At 51.6% G+C, this 20711-nt stretch overlaps 1 protein-coding gene across 1 annotated transcript in view; it reads right to left on the bottom strand.

The window, feature by feature from the left end:
- Positions 1–20711, bottom strand: part of CLPB (ClpB family mitochondrial disaggregase) — a gene marked incomplete at its 5' end in the record, with an annotated part of 72268 nt that overhangs the window by 38087 nt on the left and 13470 nt on the right. Inside the window, 1 exon segment of the mRNA XM_072851007.1 lies at positions 16911–17039. Within this exon segment, the coding sequence (XP_072707108.1) occupies positions 16911–17039 (129 nt within the window).

Raw genomic sequence — 20711 nt, 5'->3', positions numbered from 1 at the left:
TCCAGCACGCTGGAGGGGATTCGGGGAGCACCCCTCTCCCTGCAGCAGCCCCAATCCAGAATTTCCCCTGGGAGGAATAAAGAAATAAACTAATCTTTCTGGCGAAGCAGACTAAATCCCAGAAAGAAGAGCCGGGCAATCCCCAAGCCCACAGTGGGCAGGCTGCTGAGGGTGCTGGAGGTGGGCACAGAGAGCGGCTGTCAGCCTGAACCAGGGAAGCTCCGAGCGGCAGACAAGCACTGGGACGAACCGCACAACTCCGGTGCTCTAAACGCAATTTGCCCCTGCAGTTACACCTCTCCGTGGCCCTGTTCAAACATCCCATAGTCTGGGATTCACCAGGAGGAAGCAGCCCCTACTACCTGCTGGGGATTACACGATGTCATCAGCCATCAGCTTTGACAAGGAATGACATTATTATTGCTCCACACGGCTAGTTAAAGTAATATAAAAAGACTTCTGTCCTCCTGAGTCTTCAGTGATTGAATTAGCATGATCACCCCTTTTTCCAGTAACGTAAACCTGTTTTTAAATCAATAAGACACGTATTTCACAAGCAGCTTTTAACATACGACGTTAAAACGAAAGTAGCCACCCCAGCCAGTGATCCTACCACCCTTTTCCTGCCCGGTGTTTCCATAAATACAAGAGACACATCACAGGGCACGGCTCCCCTCGCTGGGCAATGACTTTAGCTCTTGCTGAGGACCTGCCCCTGCTCCTACATCGAATGAATCTTCCCGAGCGCTTGAATTTCAATGTGAACAGACGCTCCCCTGGGAATACCCTCAAATCTCATCACGGGAAGAGCCAGAGCAAACTTTTCAAAGGTAGCGGGTGGAAGCAGAAGGACTTGTATACGGACACACGTCCACGCGTGCAGTCCCTCTTTGAGGGGACTACAAATATAGCTGAGAAGGCACCTGCAGATACGTCGCACCGCACGACGAGAACCGCTCGTTAGCGATTCGTAAGACCCTGGTTAAAAATGTTAGCGCTGTACGGCCCAACGATACCACAAACGCTAAGCACAGGGTGCAAAAAAGATTTAGGAAATGATTCCCAAGCGTGCTGCTGTGCCTGAACGCGGCGATATCACGCAGTTCGGTGGGATTTGCAATGCTTACCTCTAGGCAGTTCCTCGAACCCTTTCCTTCTGTCACCGAATGAAGCATCGCTTTAACGAGGACCCACATGAAAGAACTTTCTTTTCGCCTGGCATAAACCCTCCATCAGGAGAACCACACGTGCAGATGAAGACGGCTGTGAAATGCCGTTCTCCCTCCTGGTTTCCCGGTGGCCGAGGCCAGCAGGCACGGCGGGTGCGATATCGCGGGCAGCGCAGAATATTGCATTATTGGAACGCGGCTCAGCACCATCACAACGAGGGCCGGTTAACGCACGGCCCCGGCATGGCAGCAGCCGCACCCAGGAGCTTTTGGGGAACAGGATCTGGGCTCCCTTGGTCCACCCGCACTCTTAAAGCACAGGAAGCCTTTCCAGTATGACTTTGTCCAGCATCGTGCATTCGTCCTCGTCCTACCCCTCCTTCCCTCTCCTTCCTAAAAACCCTCTCGCCCTCTGACTGCTCCCCTGTTAATACAGCCTAGGAGCGGCTCATTTTGCTGTGGTTCAGCTCTCAGTGCTTCCTCCTGCTCCGGCTTACCCGGCTGTGACTCCACACCCTTTCCAGAGCCTCCCCTTTCCAAGGGTCGGTACCACTCCGCACTCCTCTCCCAACGAGCACAACTTTGCATCCGACGGCATTAAAAATACATTTTGTCCCAACCGACCACACTGGCAGCTTGTCCATCTCTCGAGGATTTGTTCTCAATGTATTTACTCGGTCACTACTACAGCTGTGCGTGGTTTGTAATAAATTTTAACACGTGCACGACCAAACGGAGAGAGGGTGCCTCAATACACAGTTGAAAAAGTGATGTAGGAAGGAAGGGTTCAGACTTAATTAAGAACTAGACGTTTCTGGAGTAGAGAGAGTCTACGCAGAAAGGAGGGATCCTCTAAACCAGAAACATCCCCAGCTCCCGAGATGAAGGGCAGACGCTGACAAGGGCAGGTAAGAAACAGCAGGGAGAGGTCCTCCAGCTTAACCAGTGCTCACAAACCTCGTGAACCAGGCTGAGAACGAATCTGCGCGTGCTTCTGACAGACGGCAGCGGCAAAGTCCAAAACTAGGACGTGCAAGCTGGAGCGGAGGCGTCAGAGGAGACCGATAATAGCAGGATGCCTTAATGCCAGCGTATAAACTGTATTGCAGTGAAGGAACAAGTCCCAGGGGTGCAGCAGTGATGTTAGGTATTAAAGACTGGAAACAAAAAGAAGATAAGTAAGTTGATTGTACCAGCCAGTAACACGCAATTTGTAGGGAATGAAAAGTCCTGACCGAGCAGGGAAAATCCAGTGCTAGGATCACACCTCTGAGAGACTGAAGGGCACGACGTGCTCAGAAAAACTGCAGAGACTGCAAGGGCGAAAAGCATGGTGCTAATAAATCGATAAATTGGTAAGAACCGGAGACTAAGAGGCGCTTCCTGAAGCAGCTCGTCAGAAAGCTCACGGGACAAGAAGCAAGCCTTAATCCAGTCTTGGACAGAGCAAATGACTTTCTCCAAAACTTAGCTCCTAAGCACCGCGCCGCAGCAGGACACACGCTGCTGCTGAACTTCATTACGAGCAAAACCCGATGAAGAATCCATTGCCAAGGAGCTTTGTTCCAAAAGAGGAGCACAAGAACCTTGCTAGAAATAAAGCGGCAGCCCACCAGCAGAAAACTTTCAGAAATGGATGTTAAAGGCTAAAGAAAGCCATGCTATTTACTAAACAGTCTGTATAATGAGAAAAGTTAGGATCTTAAGAATAAACCACCCCCCATCCTTCAAAGCCTGGAAGCTGCGTCCAGATGAGGAAAACACAAGGGAGCATTTGCTCTGGCAAGTGAAATGGAAAAAACCACAGGTCAAAAAGGATTTAAAAGAAGCCCTCGCTTCAGGAATGAAAACTAGAACCTCTCTTTAGCCACGTCAGAAGCTGGAAGCCAGCCCGAGGAGGTGAGTTTCCAGAGGTGCCCAGGGTGAAGCAGGAGGGCTTGAGAAGATGCGAGGAACGGCTAACTGCACTGCATCTGCGGTTGCCACCGAAAGGCTCCCACACCGCACCTCGTAGGGGGCCACGCCGCAGGAACCGCCTCAGGCTGAAGAGCGAGCAGAAACGGTTTTAAAACATTACTGAGTGTTAACAAATTGCCGGGCCCAGAGACTTTTCACTGAGGAGTTCAGAAGGAGCCGAAAGACCAAATTATCCACCAGCGCTAACGACTGACGGCTTGTCACATCCACTACGGGACGACGGCGGAGGGCAGCAAACGTGACACCAATCTGTAAAAAACGCTCATGCAAGGAAACACAGCAGCAGACACGTGGGGAAAACACGTAAGAGGAAAAGTCAGCGCAACTGTTTGGGCAGAAAGCCTTGCCTTCCCGAGGCGGGGGCAGTGCCTCCGGTCGGGTGGAAACCGGGATCTGCTCGATGCAGATGCACCTCTGCTGTCCAAGAACCTCAGAGTTCCTCGCCTAAGAAGCAAGCTGTTACATAAAAAAAGGCTCCTCACGGATAAATAATGACTCAAACACTGAAAACAAAGGATTTAAAGGAGTCGTCGGTGTCCACAGGGGAAGAAAGTTGCCCAAGGGCATCCAAGGGATCTCTGCTGATGCCAGACCTTCTGCGGGCGACCGGAGTGAGGGCTAACACCAACATGACAAGGATGACTACCGATACTAATTTATTCAGAGCCATTTGAGCGACAGCGATGAGCTGGCAAGCGAAACTCAACTCAGATAATACATGTAAACCACTGCGCGCATGGAAAAACCCATCTGAATTACATACAAGTGACAGGCACCGAGCCACCTCTCACCGGGAAATCGGGCGTGAGGCGTTGGAGCTGCCACGAACAGTTCTATGAAAACATTAACTTACTGCTGAATCGAAGTGGGAATTAGTTCAGAAAGGAGAAAATGCCAGACACTTGCCCTGCTCTGAGTTCTCCTCCTAAGCGCTGCTCCCGGCTGCTCTCGGAGGTGCAGGGACGTGGTCAGACGCGGTGCTAAGCCCTGCATGGCTGCGTCCTTCGGCGCCAGCAGTAAGCGACCTGCCTCGAGGAGCTTGCTGGGCAGAGGGAAACAATAAAGGATGGAAGAAAGAGAGGAATATCTAGAACCGCGAGCCCACATCAGCCTAGAATATCTAGAACAGCACCCCAGATCTCCTGAAACTCAGCCCAACGCTTATCTATTTATGTATTTATTCAGGCACGTCGTGTCCTGAAGGCGTTTCGGTGTCCTCAGCACCGCGTACCGCAGCATCGTACACCTCAGGGTATGAACTGCAGAACTCAGAACAAGCCCTTCACAGTTACTTGCTCTCTTTTACGCTGTTCAGCGCTGGGACAAGGGCTGTTGCCCTTCTTTATGGGTAGACTCTTGCCCATAGATTTTTCACCTCAGTATAAAATTACAAAATACAACAAAAGGATCAAATTTGCTTTCAGTGGCCCCAGCGGAACTCGGGAAAATAAAGTGCTCTGCAGAGGTATGCCCGGCACACAGGTACAATCCCAACCAGAACCTGCCCTCCAGAAAAATAACAATAGAGGACCGTCTTTCCCTTCACGGGGAATGCATAAACCCTCCTCCCTCCCCATGCATAAACCAGTTCACTGGCATGGCGAATGGGAAGGTTGCAATAGAAGGAGAAAAAAATAAATTAACGTGTGTGTTAAATAGAAATACGTTATTTTGGATCTGCCTTCCGAGAGCTCCAGCGGAGAAGTGTGCCCTCCAGCAGTGCTTCTTTGAGCAAGGGTCCTGCTGCTGGTGCACGCCCGGCACGGCACGGCACGGCACGGCACGGCAGCCTCCCTCCTGCAGCTCTGTGGACCAGGGCAGCCGGCGAAGGGATCGCCGCGATCGCTGCTGGTCCCCTGTGCCTTACACAGCACCGCACGTACCGCTCAGATGCAGACCTGATGATGAGGATGAAGAAGGGGAGCCAAGTTTGCGAGTTCTTGCACTCTGTGCACAAGACTTGACGTATCTGAGGAGATACAGGCTTCCCTCCAGACGTTACGAATATTAGCTAAGTCTTATCTCAAGCTGCTTTCAACTTGCACAGGTGCTTAAATTCAAACTGCTTTCAAAGACAATCTTCTCCAGCAATGCACGGGAAGGACCAGAGCACGGAAAGGCTCGGGCAATTTGGACTCTCTGTTTTGGGCTCCAAAAAACCTTTATTCTTTGCAATGCCTTTTAAAACAAGTTGACCTACCTGCTCCATTCAGTCTCGCTTTATTGTAACGTGCGGGTATGTTGCTTGATGCGTACTTAATACCTGGGTGTGAAAACAATCTACCTTATTCTTGTTTGTAAGGTAACAGTATGGGAAGGGAAACTAAAGAATCCTCATCTCTCTCTATCTCTACACATGTGTGCAGAGCTATTAAATTCACGACAAACATTATGTCGCTGTGGAGTTTTGTACCCAGAAACACTTAGAGAGGGATCTATTTGCTCCCCTGCCCTATGGGGAAACTATTCTTAAGCACTCCGACATGGACATAAATGTGCTTGCACTTATACGCTTATTGCTCTCGCCACGGTGGGACGTTAGACGCTTCGACGCTGTGATATGATTGGTTTCTAAATCCCAGTCTCACAGGATTTTAATTACTGGTCTGGCGCGGCTGGGAGTGGAACTTGCTGCCTTCAAATGGAGGGGGTCGATACGCTGGCCCAGAACTTATTGAGCCACGGTGCTTGCAGACTCTATTGCACTATTTAATCATCTTTTGCAAAATTTACAGTGCAACAGAAGGAATCAATACTGAATTTATCACATTCCCTTGTAAATATGAGCATGGAGAGGGAGAGGGGATTTCAGGCACTCCTGCACAACAGCTGCCCTGGGATGGACGCGTTATGGCAGGCGCCAGACCTGGAGCAAACCTCCAGGACAGAGCACCTGGGGGCAGCTGCCACGCTCGTGGCTCCCCGAAAACACCGACCCTGACACCCCGCTGCCGCCTCGGGCTGAGGAAGGGCTCGGTGTCCTCTGAAGCGCTGGCAGGAGCTCAGGGGAGGACTCAGCCACGCTCCCTCCGACACCGGGGCCTGGGCAATAAGGGATCTGCGGGAGCAGGGATGCTCCCCTGGCATGAGCGCTTACCACTTGCATGCCTGCAGGATCCCGGACAGCAAAGGCAGAGTTATGATTTCACCCTGGCCTGGTTTTGCTCATGAGGACTGAGTTACAGCCTTGTTCTTCCCAAGACAAAGAGGTTCCTAACTCAAGCTAATGTGAGGCAAAAAACCCCAGTGAAGACAGAGCAGCCTGGGGTTTTCATTTCCCCAAAGCGAGTTGCAACACCACTGGCTTTCAAGACAAACACGCATGTTCTCCCAGCCCCCTGCAGACTGTGCATTTATAACGCTGTGCACTTATAACGGGTGCCATGGACCAAGGAGACTCCTGTGCCGCCCTGTCCTGTCGGCTGGCACTGCCATACCTGCCCCACCGGTCCTGCCAAAGCCCTGGCTGATGCCAAGGCAGAGGCAGAGCCACCAGAGATGAAGGGTGAGACGGGAAAAGCTGCCAAGGTAGCTTTAGAATGAATGAAATGATTTTTGAAGGGAACCAGCTCACGTGGGAACTTTTCGAGTGCCCCATCTACTGTCTTGGGCCCCGGGGCAGCGCCTTTCAAGCTGATCAATCTCCAGGGCTCAACGGAGAACCAAGCAAAGCAGAACAATTCAGTAGGTTTAAACTCACTGTACAGTTGCATCTGCACCTTAGCTGGAAATTTTGGGGGATCCACCTGTTAGGAAAGACCTCCTGTTCTGCCAGCCTAGCAGACCTCTGCCAGCTTGACTTCCTCAGCTTCTCACGGAGTTTCCCCAGTTTTGCTCGTGCTTACGCTGGTGATGCCACTGAGGGCAGGGAAAGAAGGATGTCACCTTTGCAGGATGTGATCAGGCCCAAGGTATCTCCTCCGTGTCACCACGCGCCGGCTGCTGGGGACCTGGGAGCCACAGCTGTCTAGTGATCTCCTTCACCCTCCCTCTGCACGAACACAGCCCTTTCCATCTGGGATGCAACTGAAAACGCTCCGAGACATATCATGCAGAATTCAAACACAAGAAAGCCAGCTCTAATTACAACCTGATTTTTCCCGAGAATACCACAAGCACTTTCACTTTCTGATGTCAAAAGACCATCCCTTGCAATGCCGGCTCTGTAATTCATTTACCCATCGTTCATCCTCCTCACAATATCTGCAATTATACTGCACCAAATAGGTTAGCGTGGAGCATTACCACCAAATGTACTGTGCTAAATTTACTGGCAAATCGAGTTCAGAAGTCTGGGTTATTGCAGCTTCAGCTAAAATGTTTTCATAAATGCATGTTCTTTCCTTCCTCTCTCCTCTAATTAGAGATGTGTGCACCGAGCTGACTCGATCGCTCACGTTTTACAAGAGAGACTCGAGCACGAGGCGTAGGCGTGCGTGCTCGAGCCTCTCCGGGTGGCGGGGCGGTGAGGCTGCTCCAGCGAGACGTGGCTGGAGTCGAGACCCGAGCTCCGCTCCCAGCTTCCCCGGCTACGTGCTGCGGGACCTCACCTTCTCAGCCTTTCTGCACCTCCGAGACCATCAATCCCAGTCCAAGAGACTGTTACGATGAAACATTTTAACGGCCTAATATTAAAACTACATGTTCAGGAAGCAAAATAGGAATATTACCTAGAGTGTCAATGAGTATCTGAATTAAGACAGGCACAACCCAGGAAGGCCTGCTCCTCTATTCAAGGCCGTTCTGACCGGTTCCTTAGCATCCCGGCGTTAGCGGCACAAGGCTAACGCCGTGGGACCGTTCGGCGTACACGTAGTCCTGTAGGTCCGCGCCCCCTCCCCTTCCACGCCAACGGATGTCACAAGGCACAAAGGCACGGTCCTTGATGGTGCCAAGACATTCACCCGCCAACTTTAAGGAAACCAAAATTGTTAACTGGCATAGTATTTACCAGGCCATATCGCAGCTTCCAAGCAGCCACGCTGCATCTAGAACAGAGAGGTCTGTAAATGCCCTCTACCTACAGCAGAGGGCTGAGATGCCTGGAGACCCACGCTATTTTTAATGCCTTTATAGGGTTGTGTGAGGGCACGTGCGAATTAAAAAACCCACTCCCCGCACAAACGCTGCCTGGAGCTCAGGTTGTTGCAGCAGCCAGCTTCAGGCCGAGGCAGTACTTCAGTACTGCGTCCACCAAACGACCATTTTGTCCCTGCAACTTAAAACGCTGTAGGAAACACATGCTGTGCAGGCTCAGCGCTAGTCTCAAACCCATGTAACATTCTACAAAAAAGACCGAATTGTTTTACCAAGTGCACCCCAATCAGGATTATCAATTAAAAATAAAAAATACATCACTGCTTTAACAATCAGAAGGTCAGCTTTAAAGAGTGCACTTGTGAAAATCCGAGAGACTGGGATTGATGGTCTGGGAGGTGCAGAAAGGCTGGTGTGAGGAGAGAGCTGGTATGAGGGGCTGGTATGAGAAGTAAGCGCCTGTATGAGACGAGAGACCAGTGCCGGAGTCGCAGCGAGGGTCCCACGCAGGAAGAAGGAGGCAAAGGCTGTTTCGGAGCAGGGACTTCCCATGCAGGAGCAGCCTGGTCAGCCTGAACGCTGGCTCTGGGAGGAGCTGGAAGCAAAGGGGATTTCTGGAGATGGGAAGTAGAAAGCAAGGCGCTCGACGACTCGGAGAGCGCTGGGGAGAATGAGACACATAATGAGGGTGCTCAGGTTTGCCATGGGGAGACGTGTCTGTCCCCGTGATGGGGATGGAGAGCGGAGGTCCCGCCAACGGGCAAGGGGTCGGTCTCCGAAGGAGGGAGTTGCTCTGCTTTTAAGCAAAGACATGAGATGTAAGACCCCACCTACCCCCGGCCATCAGCAAAGCCGGGAATTCTCACACAGCAGCAGCTGGCAGTTCAGCCAACCCCTCACTACATGGACACACACACAAAACATGCCCTGGAAAAGCACTTGGAAAAGCAATTCCATACCCGAGAAAAATGGCAGCTGAGCTGTTACGCGCCAAGGAAACCTTGCTTCTACGCTTCTTTCCGTGCTCAAGTCTCTCAGGTGTGTATGGGAGGAAGCGGTCACAATATTCTGATTTTGCATTTCATAAGCTCTAGCCCAAGAACAAGACGGGTCTCTGCGGCATTTTCTTCCGTGCTTTGTTTAGCGTAACTTTAATTGATTACAGTGGTACCACAGCCACGACAACTCTTCCCGGCACAAGGCTGTGAAAGGCAAAGCGTCCCACGCTGGGAGGTGGGACATCTCCCTGCAGGGCAAACCCCTCAGCAGCGGTGCTGTCCCTAGGTTTGAAGCTCACGAGGTTTCCCCATGCTGCTCCCCTTCCCACGCAGCCTTGCTGAGCCTCACCCAGGGCACAGGGCAGGACCTGGGGTCTCCCCGACCGCAGGGGTGTGGGCTCCAGTGGGAACATCTGGAGCAAGGAATACTGACCCTCGGTGGAGGAGGATGAGGGCAGGGAACATTTAGAGAAGCACCCACGAGTGCTGAGGGACCTGAGCAATGTCACTGTGAGGCCACTCTTGACGATGGTTAAAAGGTCATAGTGATGGGGAGAGGCCCTTGGGGACGGGAAGAAACCAAATGTCACGGCTGTCTTCAAGAAGGACAAGAAGGAGGATCCAGAGGACTACAGACCACTCAGCGGCACCTTGATTCCTGGGAAGGTGATGGAACAACTCATCCTGGAAACCCTTTCCTAACATACGAAGGACAAGAAGGGGATTGGGAGTAGTCAGCATGGATTTATGAAGGGGACAGCAGTGGATGTTGTTTATCTCGACTTTAGTAGGGCTTTCAACACCGTCTCCCATAACTTCTTCATAGACAAGCAGATAAAATGCAGGCTAGGTAAGTGGACAGTGAAGTGGGATTGAAAACTGGTTCATTGGCCAGGCTCAAAGGGTCATGACAAGCAGCAGAAAGACAGCGGAGGCCTGTGGGGTACCGCAGGGGGCTGATACTGATGCTGAAGCTGTCTAACAGCTTCATTAATGACCCTGATGATGGGGCAGAGCCCCATGGCAGGAGATACAAAACTGGGAGGAGCGGCTGATACGCCAGAGGGTTGTGCTGCCATCCAGAGGGACTTTGACAGGCTGGAGAAATGGGTGAACAAAAACCTCATGAAGTTCAGCAAGGGGAAGTGCAAAGCCGTGCCCCTGGGGAGGAACAAGCCCAGGCACCAGCACAGGCTGGGGCCACCGGCTGGAAAGCAGCTTGGCAGAGGAGGTCCTGGGGGGCACCAAGTTGACCACGAGCCAAAAAGGTGCCCTTGCAGCAAAGAAGGCCAGCGGTGTCTCGGGCTGCGTTAGGAGGACGGCTGCCAGCAGGTCGAGGGAGGGGATCCTGCCCAGCACTGGGGAGACACATCTGGTGTCCAGTTCTGCACTCCCCAGGTCAAGAAAGCCATGGACTTACTGGAGTGAGTCCAGAGAAGGGCCAAGAAGACGATGAACGGACTGGCGCATCTCTCAGATGAGGAGAGGCTGAGGGAGCTGGGACTGTTCAGCCTGGAGAAGAGAAAGCTCAGGGGGATCTTATCAATGTGTATAAATACCTGATGGGAGAGGATGAAGAAGATGGAGCCGGGCTCTTTCTAGTGGTGCCCAGTGACGGGACAAGAGGCAACGGGCACAAACGCATGCAAGGAATTCCATTCAAAACATAAGAAAAAAACTTTACCGTAACAGATCTTGAGCACTGGAAGAGGCTGCCTGGAGAGGTTGTGGAGTTTCCATCCTTGGAGATACTCAAACCCCAGCCATAGTCCTGGGAACCCGCTCCAGGTGACCCTGCTTTGAGCCAGGGGTTGGACTAGGTGGTCTCCAGAGGCCCCTGCCAACCTCAGCGATTTCATGTCTCTGGGGTTCTACAATGCCCCAGCACCCTGATGGGGAAACACAACTCTCCCCTCAGCTTCCTCTTTGTCCCTCGTGACTATTCCAGAGTATATTTGGACCTCGCTGCTTTAGTCGGGGGCAAAGACACCATTCTTCACAGAGCGTGAAGTATGAGACAGCAGCTGGAAATGGTTAGAGGAACACATGCCAGCAATGAAACACTGTTGAGCAACAGACGAGGCATCACCAAGCCACTTGCAAAGTCTCCTGCAGACAACTGAGCGCTGGAGAGAGCACTGGGGGAGAGAAAAGAGCAGCTCTGCAGCGTCCAGGTGAGCTCCTTCCAAGCGAACGCGCTTGCTGGATAAGTCTATCCACAAGGCAGTGGCGGCCGACGTCACGGTGGCTGTCAGCAGCGTGATCTCTCAATAGCAAATGACAGCGTGATGCACGGGGCTGGGACAGGCTGCGAAGGGCTTTTACAAGGAAGGCAAGCAGATTGTGCTTGGTTTAATAAAGGAGGGGCCACTCAGAGATGCACAGGGACAACTTCTGGTGAACCTCTCCAGCCTCTTCTGGTTTCTAAGCTTCTTCAAGCCTCCTACTGCTCAGTTCCCCTGGTCAGGGTCTGCCCTTCTTCAGAGCCCCACTTCTGAGCCCCACGCCAGGTTGGAGATCGTCAGAATATTTCAAACCTGAATTCTTCTCCCCACATTATCCCAATAAAGTAATATCAGGTACTCGCTGCTCAAATCTAAAGCCTGCAGGTATTCTTTGGACCTAAAACCCTGCTGTGTATTTGTCCCATGGGAGTAAAAACAAAACAAAAAAAGAATCCAAAAAACAAGAACACAAGCACGTCCCAAGAAATTAAACAAAATGAATCACAGCTCATTCCACTGCAAAACACCCCATGCCCCTCATCTGCAATAGCACCGACAGCGTGAGAACGGACAGGCCTCTACGCGTGGAAATATAAGCGCTGCAGGTTGTGGCTTTGCTGCCTTTACCATCATGCTGCAGGGTTTGAGATCGCTGCATCCACACGGCTTGAAGGGCCAGGCTTTGAATTCAAGCCAGTCCTGAACTCCAGCCTGCTCCTAAGTCTCCTGCAGAGACTTGCTGGAGGGCAAGAGGGCTGGTAGCAACGAGAGCCATCAGGGAGGTTCGCTTTGACTATCAGCAAACGTCCGGAGCGAAGAGGAGGAAGGAGGGCAGGAATACACCCGCCGTGCTTCCAGAGACTGGCCTGCGGCTCACAGGAGCTGAGCTCCCGTCCCGGTTCCCCACGGATCAGTGCCTGCCTGGGCTCCTCCGGCTACCTGCATTTCAGCGACAGGTTCTGGAGCAGAATCAGACTTAGAAGGGTGCTAGAAGGTGGCTGAGCTCTATGGCAAGGGAGAAAGGTGAACCAAATACCGGCTATTTCATGTAGCAGATTTAAATACTGACATAATAAAAGCTCCCTCTAAAATGAAGAGACTTCCATCGTCAACGAGCTGGAGACCCTGCCTTCCTTCCTCCAAGCCAAACACAAAGCCCTCTGAATCGATCGTGCCTGCAGTAGCAACTGGTGCACTCTGTGGACGTGAGCTCCCACCCACTCCTTCCCATAAACACCGATATTTATGGTGTCAGCTCAGGTCAGGAGACTGTGAAATGTCACCAACAACTGCCCAAAAGGACAACAGAGCAGCGACTTCGTCTCGCGGTCTGCTGGGCACACACATGCTGACCACAAGGCGATAAGGTCCTGGAGGGGTCAAGCGAGTCACTGAATGGGCCACAAAAGGCCAGGGATGTGGGGTGAGGGGCAAGCTCACGGGGGCTTCCCTTAAAAAAACCCCAGCGCCGCACAACGGGGTAGTTGTTTTAGCAGAGAGGGGCCTTGGCAGTTAATGGCTTTGGCCCCGAGGGCAGGGCGCCAAGCGAAGGAAGTGTTCGGGAGAGTAAATGGAGAGTTAGTAAAAAGGCAGGTGTAGGGAAGTGTAAGGGAGGGAGCGAGGGGAGCCTGTTCCATGTCAGCAAACAGGAGACATCCTAGGCGCGGATGTCAATGGCAGGCGGCATGGGGAAATTACCCTCACAAAGGGCCCGGGGCAGGCACACTTTGAAAGGTGTTCGATCTCCACTTTGAGATCTTCAGCCATGTATTCATCGCAGATTATACTAACAAGGATGCAGGGACCGACGGCTTTGTTATCGCGCCGAACCGGGAGGAGGGGAACAGCCCCGGTCAATGCGATGAAAACCTCGTGTCAGGCGCCAATCGTGAAATCGAACTGCGGCGTGCAAAACTCACTGCAAGGGAAGGGAAGGGAAGGGTGGGCTGGAACACCACCAGCTCGGAAGAATTCACCTGACAAAAGAGGGAGACGTATTTGATTTAGCAAGTAAGTCGTCATAAATTTTCATCACAACTATGACTGCAAAGGGTAAGTGGATGTTGCGGATGGGCTGGTGAGTACAGATTAACCTGAAGAACATTGCAAACTCAGCCTCGGGATCCTACAAGGACTCCAGTGACATCTTCCACATCACGCGCCAAGCGGAGATTCGTGCTGGTGGAGACTGCTATTGCCAGGGTCTAAGCACGGGGACGCGCTCCTGTCTTTGCAAGATGATGATTTTCATTTGGAAATGCATTCTGAAGTGTAGACTCTTTTGAATCTGTGTCCAGGATTTCCGTGGGGCTGGATTAAGAATGGAACAGTGATGAGCGATCGTCACATTTTAGCGCTATGGCTGCCTAAATCCAGAATTTCCACTGAGATTTGGTACACAATCCCCTCAGCTGTACTCAAACACAGTCCTACAGATTGTTACGTGCTTTTTTGCTGAGATCCAAGCGAGTTCTTCTGAGCTGAGACACTTTGCCACGAACAAAGAACTCTCTATGAGCATCGAGCAGCAGAAGTGGTCATCCACAAAGACGGCAGTGGCTGCAGTACGGATACAAAACCAGCTTTTGAACAAAAAGAACAGTCCTCTCTATTAAGTGTTGTAACAGCACGCAGACAGCTGAGCAGGGGACAGCTGTAGAAATGAGCTGGACTTGCTACTTGCACTTATTTATTCAGTATGGCAAAATTCTTTAGTGCCAACTTCACTTATTTGCACCCATATTTTACCTGTACTTAGGATAACCAAGCAGCTGGCTCGGTACTTTCCATCAGCTAATAATAACACACACGTCTTGCAAGGAGACTTTCAAAGGCAGAGACGAGAAGCAGGTATCTTTGTAAAAAATGTTATTCCAGCTTTTCCCCAGAGGGTATGGGGGGGGGCTGCCAGCCCAAACTCAACAGACGGAAAAAGAGCTCTCAGCCTCGGCAGCTCTGCCGTCGCCTTCTTTCACAACCACTGCGGCCAACATACGCACGTCCCTGCCGCTGCCGTGGCCTGTGCCTCTGTGCCATCTTCGCAGCGGACTGCCTCTCTGCCCTCGCGGCTAGTCCATGTCTATATTTTAGGTGTTTTTAGAGATAAAACACTGCTGTTGAGATTCACACACGTGCGATACTCCCCAGCCTCAAGAACCACAGACTCGCTCTGCTCAGATCTGTTCACAACACTGCTGCGAGGAGGACTTCTCCACGCCGGCACTTCAGCCGCGTTGCCGCTCTCTAGAATGTCACAGAGCCTGTCGCACTCACCATCAAAGCCCTTCCTGCTCTGTGCATTCACAACTCACGGCTCCAGAGGGTGAAGCCCGCTCCGCTCCTCCCACGGGCATCCCTGCCCACGACTGCGGGATCTCAGAGGTCCCTGCTGGAGCAGTTTCTTCTGGCCACCAGCGCCCGTGGACAAGCAACCGCTGAACACGTGCAGTGGATGTGCAGCGAGTCAGATGCGCCGGGAAAGCGCCCGACTCGGTGTTCGTGCAGTGTCTGCGTGTGCTGCAAACACGGAGACGGTCTGCTGCACCAGACAAATGTGCTGGACCGCACACGGGCCAATATTTTTGTCTGAGGACTTCCCAGTCACCACATGCACATACTCCCACAGCCCGCAGAGCAGCTGTCTGCTTTTTCAGCTCCCTTCTCTGCAAGCGTCCCCGAGGAACCTTGGCTAAATCCATTTGCAATAGGTTTTCTTTCAGTGGCTCCTTTTTTTTTGGGTTAATTTATGGCCAAGAGATAGGGTTCTGGTATCTGGCAGGCTCCCAGAGAGCAATCCTGACCCAGAGTTAACTGTGGAATTCAGTGGTATTGAATCTCAACCTTTCACTCTTATTTTTCTATTTGTGAAAGATAACAAGCATATGGTACAGAGGAGTATCAAGGTTCAATGTTCCTACAATTATTTTTCTTCCTCTCTTCTGGGGATGTTTAGCCTTCACGGATGCTACTTTCCATTATCTTTTTAGTAGCTTTCTTAAGGAATGAGCCTTACGTGAGCCCGTCCTACAATTATCTGCCTGCCTGCTCCCCTCGAATTAACTCCTGAACTCCTGAGACACCCACACCACAAAGATTATGACATCCCTAAAATTTTTGCAGAAATCAGCATGTGGTTAGAGAGAGGCTGGAGAGTCCCTCCGCCGCAGGGACAGGCTGACAGCCTTCAGCTGCTATACGCTGCATTTGGCGGAAGGCTGCTGGCAAGCACACACTTGAAAGCTGGCACAGCATCGCTGTTTCTTGCTCATACAAAGGTGCCCTAGGTGACCCCGCAGGGAAGAGAGGAGTTGAAATTGTTGTAAGCAGGAGGAACGCTAGGGGCTAAGGGCACAAACCTGGAGGAAAGCAGAACTCTACTGGCTAGCTCTGCGGTCTGCAGAACAATTTGCATCGCGGCTAATTTAACAGCACCGGGCGCATCTAGATACACGTTCAGCGGGCTCCGGTTCCGGGTAACAGCGTAACACAGATGCAAATGTCATCCTGGTAAAGATCAGTGGGAGGGTAAATATAAAAAACTGTTGTCATGGCAGCACATCTCTATTCTGTTAGCTAACCGCATCTTCTTCTTTTCCTCCGCTGGTGCTGATGAGCTTTTTCCTCAGGAAGACAGTCAAGCATGGCAACAGGTTGCCCAGAGAGGCTGGGCAGTGTCCATCCTTGCCGGTGTTCAGGACCCAGGTGGCTAAAGGCCTGAGTTACCTGGTTTGGCCTCACAGCTGACCCCGCTTTGAACAGGAGGTTGGACTAGAGACCTCCTGACGTCTTCCAACCCAAACTATGCTATAATCCAAACAATTTTCATCTCTTCAGTATCATACAATCATTTAGGTTGGAAAAGATCCTTAAGATCATCGAGTCCAACCGTAAGTATATCTATGGATCTGTAATCTAGAGTTGCGAGTACCTAAGAGATGACAGTAGAGCAGGACCCAGGAGAAGAAGGGGTCTGTGATCTAACCGGGAGGACCAATAACTGCACAAGCTAATTTCTACCAATTCTCACAAGAGCCGCATCGCCCAGGTACCAACAGCCCCAACCATTTAACGTGGGTACCGGTACCTATCCAGTGCCTTGTCTCCAGAGCAGTTCCGTTCCCATCTCTGATTCCACACCACACGGGTACATAACCGATATGTACGGTCACGGATATGACCGATGAGTAGAGTGCACATTGCGAAAGGGAAACGTTCAAAGTACTGAACAGAGAGACCGGGGGATGCATCTCCACGGAACTGCAGGAAGGAAGGGAAGACTCAACGATTAAGATGAGAACGGCCGCCAGAAGTACATGAGAAAAACCATGGGAGATGAACGGGAACACAGAAACTAAAAAATAAAGAGATTAAAGCAAACAGTAAATCACATCTAAGCCTGACAATGAAAGAGCGTGGGCCCTGTCCGAGCCTGACGGTTCCGTGGGTCAGGCCTACTCAGAAGAAGTGCTCCTGGCCCAAGAGCCTGTCGGAGCTACGAAACTCACCTCCATCCAGCAGCAATTTGACCGTCAGGTAGTCATCAGCCAGTACTGCGTAGTGTAGAGCTGTGCAGCCCTTGAAATTGGCTCGGATGTTCAAGCGGTTGTTGAAGTCGTCCTCCCGGGTTACAAGGACTGCAGGGGAAGAAGAACAAAAGCTCAGCTCACTGAGACAAAGTAAAGAACTGCTTGCCTGAACGTGCACCAGCAGCACGGACCACCACCACGGGTCTGGAAGCTTGCTAGGGGCCTGACTGCCTTTTCCAGGAGACAATCAGGACCCCGGTGGGGGTTTCTGGTGGCTATTGTCCCCAGCAGCAGTGGCGATGAAGACAACATGGTTTCCACAAATCCCAGGGACTGCCTTCACAGCGCCCAGGCAGGGGAGGAGGTGGTTGGAGAAAGGCCAAGAGAAGAGCTCTCGGCCTTGTTCCAACCGCAGCCTCTTTGCACCTTCAAAGTGCAACCAGGATGCAACACGAGCAAGCGATACAGAGACTTCTGCCTTTTTTTTTTTTCCCCTTTTACTGTCCAGAAGGGCCAGAGAACAACCATTCAATGCTTCCTCCACCCCACCTTCCTCCCCCAGCCAAAACATGATCCCAGCAGTCTGCACCCACTGGAAGCACAAAGCACCAAAACCTACAAGCCATAACCAAGAGAAAAAAGCCAGAGAGGCTGAAGGACAACAGCGTTTCGGGGGGGGGACAGCAGCCAGCTGGGAATGCCCAGCGGATCTCCTCAGAGTCATGCTCAGCCTCCCTTATCGCACCGCTCTGATTGCTCATGTGCCCGTCTCCACCAGGAGCTGCCTCCTCTATCCCACACTTCCCAGAAACGTCAAGTAGTAGCCATTTAAAAGCAGGAACTCTTATAAAAATACTTCTTTTGTTAACTGAAAAGTAATACGGGTTAAGGTGCTGCAGAGCATGATACTCAACCCAGCTCTGCTCCTGTCCGTATCTACCTGCTTGCCATCTTTGGGCTGGTGTGGAAACCGGCTGTTCTTTGGGATCTGGAGTTTTCACTCCGCGTTTGCTTAGCCACCAGTACAGTGTGCTGCACGAGGTGTATTCCTCGACGCTACCGGCACGGGAATAATTCATAATAACACGTTTTACAACTCGCTAGAAAGCCTGGAATCCCCTGAGCAAATGCAATTACACCAAGCCCTGGCAGGTTGTGTGGAATCAGACCTAGAAATTGTGATGTTTCTTTGAAGAGAAACTGATGCTTTCCGAAGCTGATTAATTGTAATTTTTTCTTCCCTTGAGCTCCCTTCTACTGAATGCCAACATGCACGGATACCCTGCACAAGGGAAAGCCCAACGACTTGTGCTCGCAGGCCAGAGCAGAGCTGGGCCAAGGCATTCCCAGGAGGACAGGAGAAGGACTGTGTGGTGAGACAGACGCTCCGAAACACTAAATCTTCCAGATCAGGTGCAAAATCAGAGTTTGGACTGCAAAGTTGGAAGATGGAGGAACGCGTTAAATCAAACCGCCGGACAGAGGCAAAGGCTCTCCGCGGGGCAGCCGGCACCGCTCCAGCTCCAAGCCCAGCTCTCGCTAGATCCATCCCCTTTCCACAGCAGACGCGGGCAGGAGCTGGGGAAGTGGCAGATTCGTAGGCAAGCTGAGGCTCGGGCAACACACCGTGGCTAGCAGAGCCGGCTGTGCCGCTACCGCCCAGGCACAGGGCACCTCTCGGATGGCACTAATGGCATCGCCCTTCTCTGCTAAGCGCAGCTCCGGCCGGTCCCCGAGCACAGAGCTAACGACATCTGCAACGTTCACGTGCAAGCTTAGACTCAGAGACGCGGCGGGAGAGGTGAAAGTGCCTCCGGTGCTGATGCTCCGGTGCTAATCGAAGGCCTAGTCTGAGATGCTGTTTCTACAATGGGAGGGAATATTCTCCCAAGTCAGGAGAAACTCTCTCCCGATACTCAAACCGATTACTACAAGGCAGCGGGGACTTCAGCCAACAGAAGGGAAGCTGTGACCGGGGAGGACGCTGCCCCACCATCGCTTGGCTTTCAAGAAAATTCCGTATTCTGGGAGTCTCCAGCGGATCAGCCCGTGTGTCTGGGCAGGGCTCCGGCACCCAGGGGCCCAGCAGCCTGCCCGGGTCCGCAGCACCGATGCTCTTCTGCAGCTGGTCTCAGGGTCAGGCTTTAGGAAACCTCCTGGTTTTTAAGCCCTTCGCTCTCGTCATCAGCAAAAATGAACAGTGGAGAAAAGAGTGGCTCTTTGTAAGTATGGAAGGAAATAACAATACCAGGCTGCTGATTAGGCAGGAAGGGAGACTTAGGGGAGCAGAGACGGCGTCTTCACAACATCAGTCCTGAGAGCGTTCAGCACACCAGAGAGAAGCCTGGTCTAAAGCCTGGCCAGACGGACAATCAAAGCCCCCAAAGAGGTCAAGTATTCCATCGTCAGGAATGCAACGTGAATGCCTCTCGCGTGTCTGAAGGGAGGGCAGATCCCTCTCTCACTTCAGCATTCACCATCTTCACTGGCTCTTTTATCGACAAGGAGATGCTGTCGCTCAGGGCTGCAGGTTTTGACAGCTACTGCACTTTCTATCTGATTTTTGAGGAAAGGGAGGCTGTCGCACCCATTCCAGAGTTAATGGAGACTAATTCACCTCTCGCTGAGCTGGAGGGGACGGGAAATAGGGCCAGGCCTGGCCGTAACCCCTCTCCCCAACTTTGGGAGATGAGGAAGCCCCACAAGCACAGCCCCACCGCGGAGCCTAAGCGACGGCGGGGCTGGCATGTGCTGTCTCCTGTTGGATGAATGCCACCCAGCCGGTGGGCCAAATTCTGCTCCTGGAGGTGCGTTCAGCTCCTTGGTGAATGGGTATCTAACCAAAACTCAGGAAGGCCACGTTCAGGGACTCTGCCATCGAGAACTTGAAAGGGCTCTCAGCTCCTAATACTTTGTCACGGCAAAGCAAGCGGACCCGGACGGTGGATCCCCTGCAGTGCAGACTCCATGCTCCCTCCTAAGAGCTACCGACAGATTTCCAGAAGATTTGAAAAGTTCAGAAGAGAAAAACGCTGTAATGAATACCTGATGCCGTCCTAGCCCAGCATCTCCGCTAATGAACCGCAGTACCTCCAGGAAGATCAATTAATGCCCTGGCTCCTTTCCTTTCCTGGGTCTTTTCTCCAAGCATACGGGGTGAGTATGTATATTTACTTATTTGTCGTCATTTCCTACCCAGGGAGGAGCAGGATAATGAACTGCGTGCGTCAGGGAAGATGAATCTGAGATACTAGGGAGCAGTGCAGTAAAGAGATTAAAGTGTTATTATTGTTGGGTTTTTTCCCCCATGGTCCGTTGTGACAGCTCGGCCGTCATCTGTAAAAAATGTCTCAGAGAGAGATAATCATCGGAAACTCAATAAAGCGTCAGGGGAAGCCTCGTCTACCATCAATCACTGGGTGCCTGGAAATTTTCAGCCCTCTGTCTCCCTTCCTGCCATCCATATAAATGTCTGTAATATATTTTGTGCAGTGTTTGTGGAGCATACCCTCTCGATTTGGATGTTTTTATGAAAAAATATTTATACACAAAATATGTAAATGGGTAAAAAAAAAGTAAAAAACAAAGGCAGTTTCTCTCTCTCCCTCTCTTTTTAAAAATGCAGCTGAATTTATTCTTTTTAATAAAACATGTCAACCAAAGAATTAATGCAACTTCTTCCTGAGTGGCCTTATCTTTTCTTCACCCCAAAAATATATAACATTATAGAGGGATGAATGCAGACAAAAACAATTAACTTTATTGGTTGATACACTTTGT

Source organism: Ciconia boyciana, chromosome 1, assembly GCF_034638445.1.
Source record: "Ciconia boyciana chromosome 1, ASM3463844v1, whole genome shotgun sequence".
NCBI lineage: Eukaryota > Metazoa > Chordata > Aves > Ciconiiformes > Ciconiidae > Ciconia > Ciconia boyciana.
This window is presented reverse-complemented; position numbering and strand designations above follow the sequence as displayed.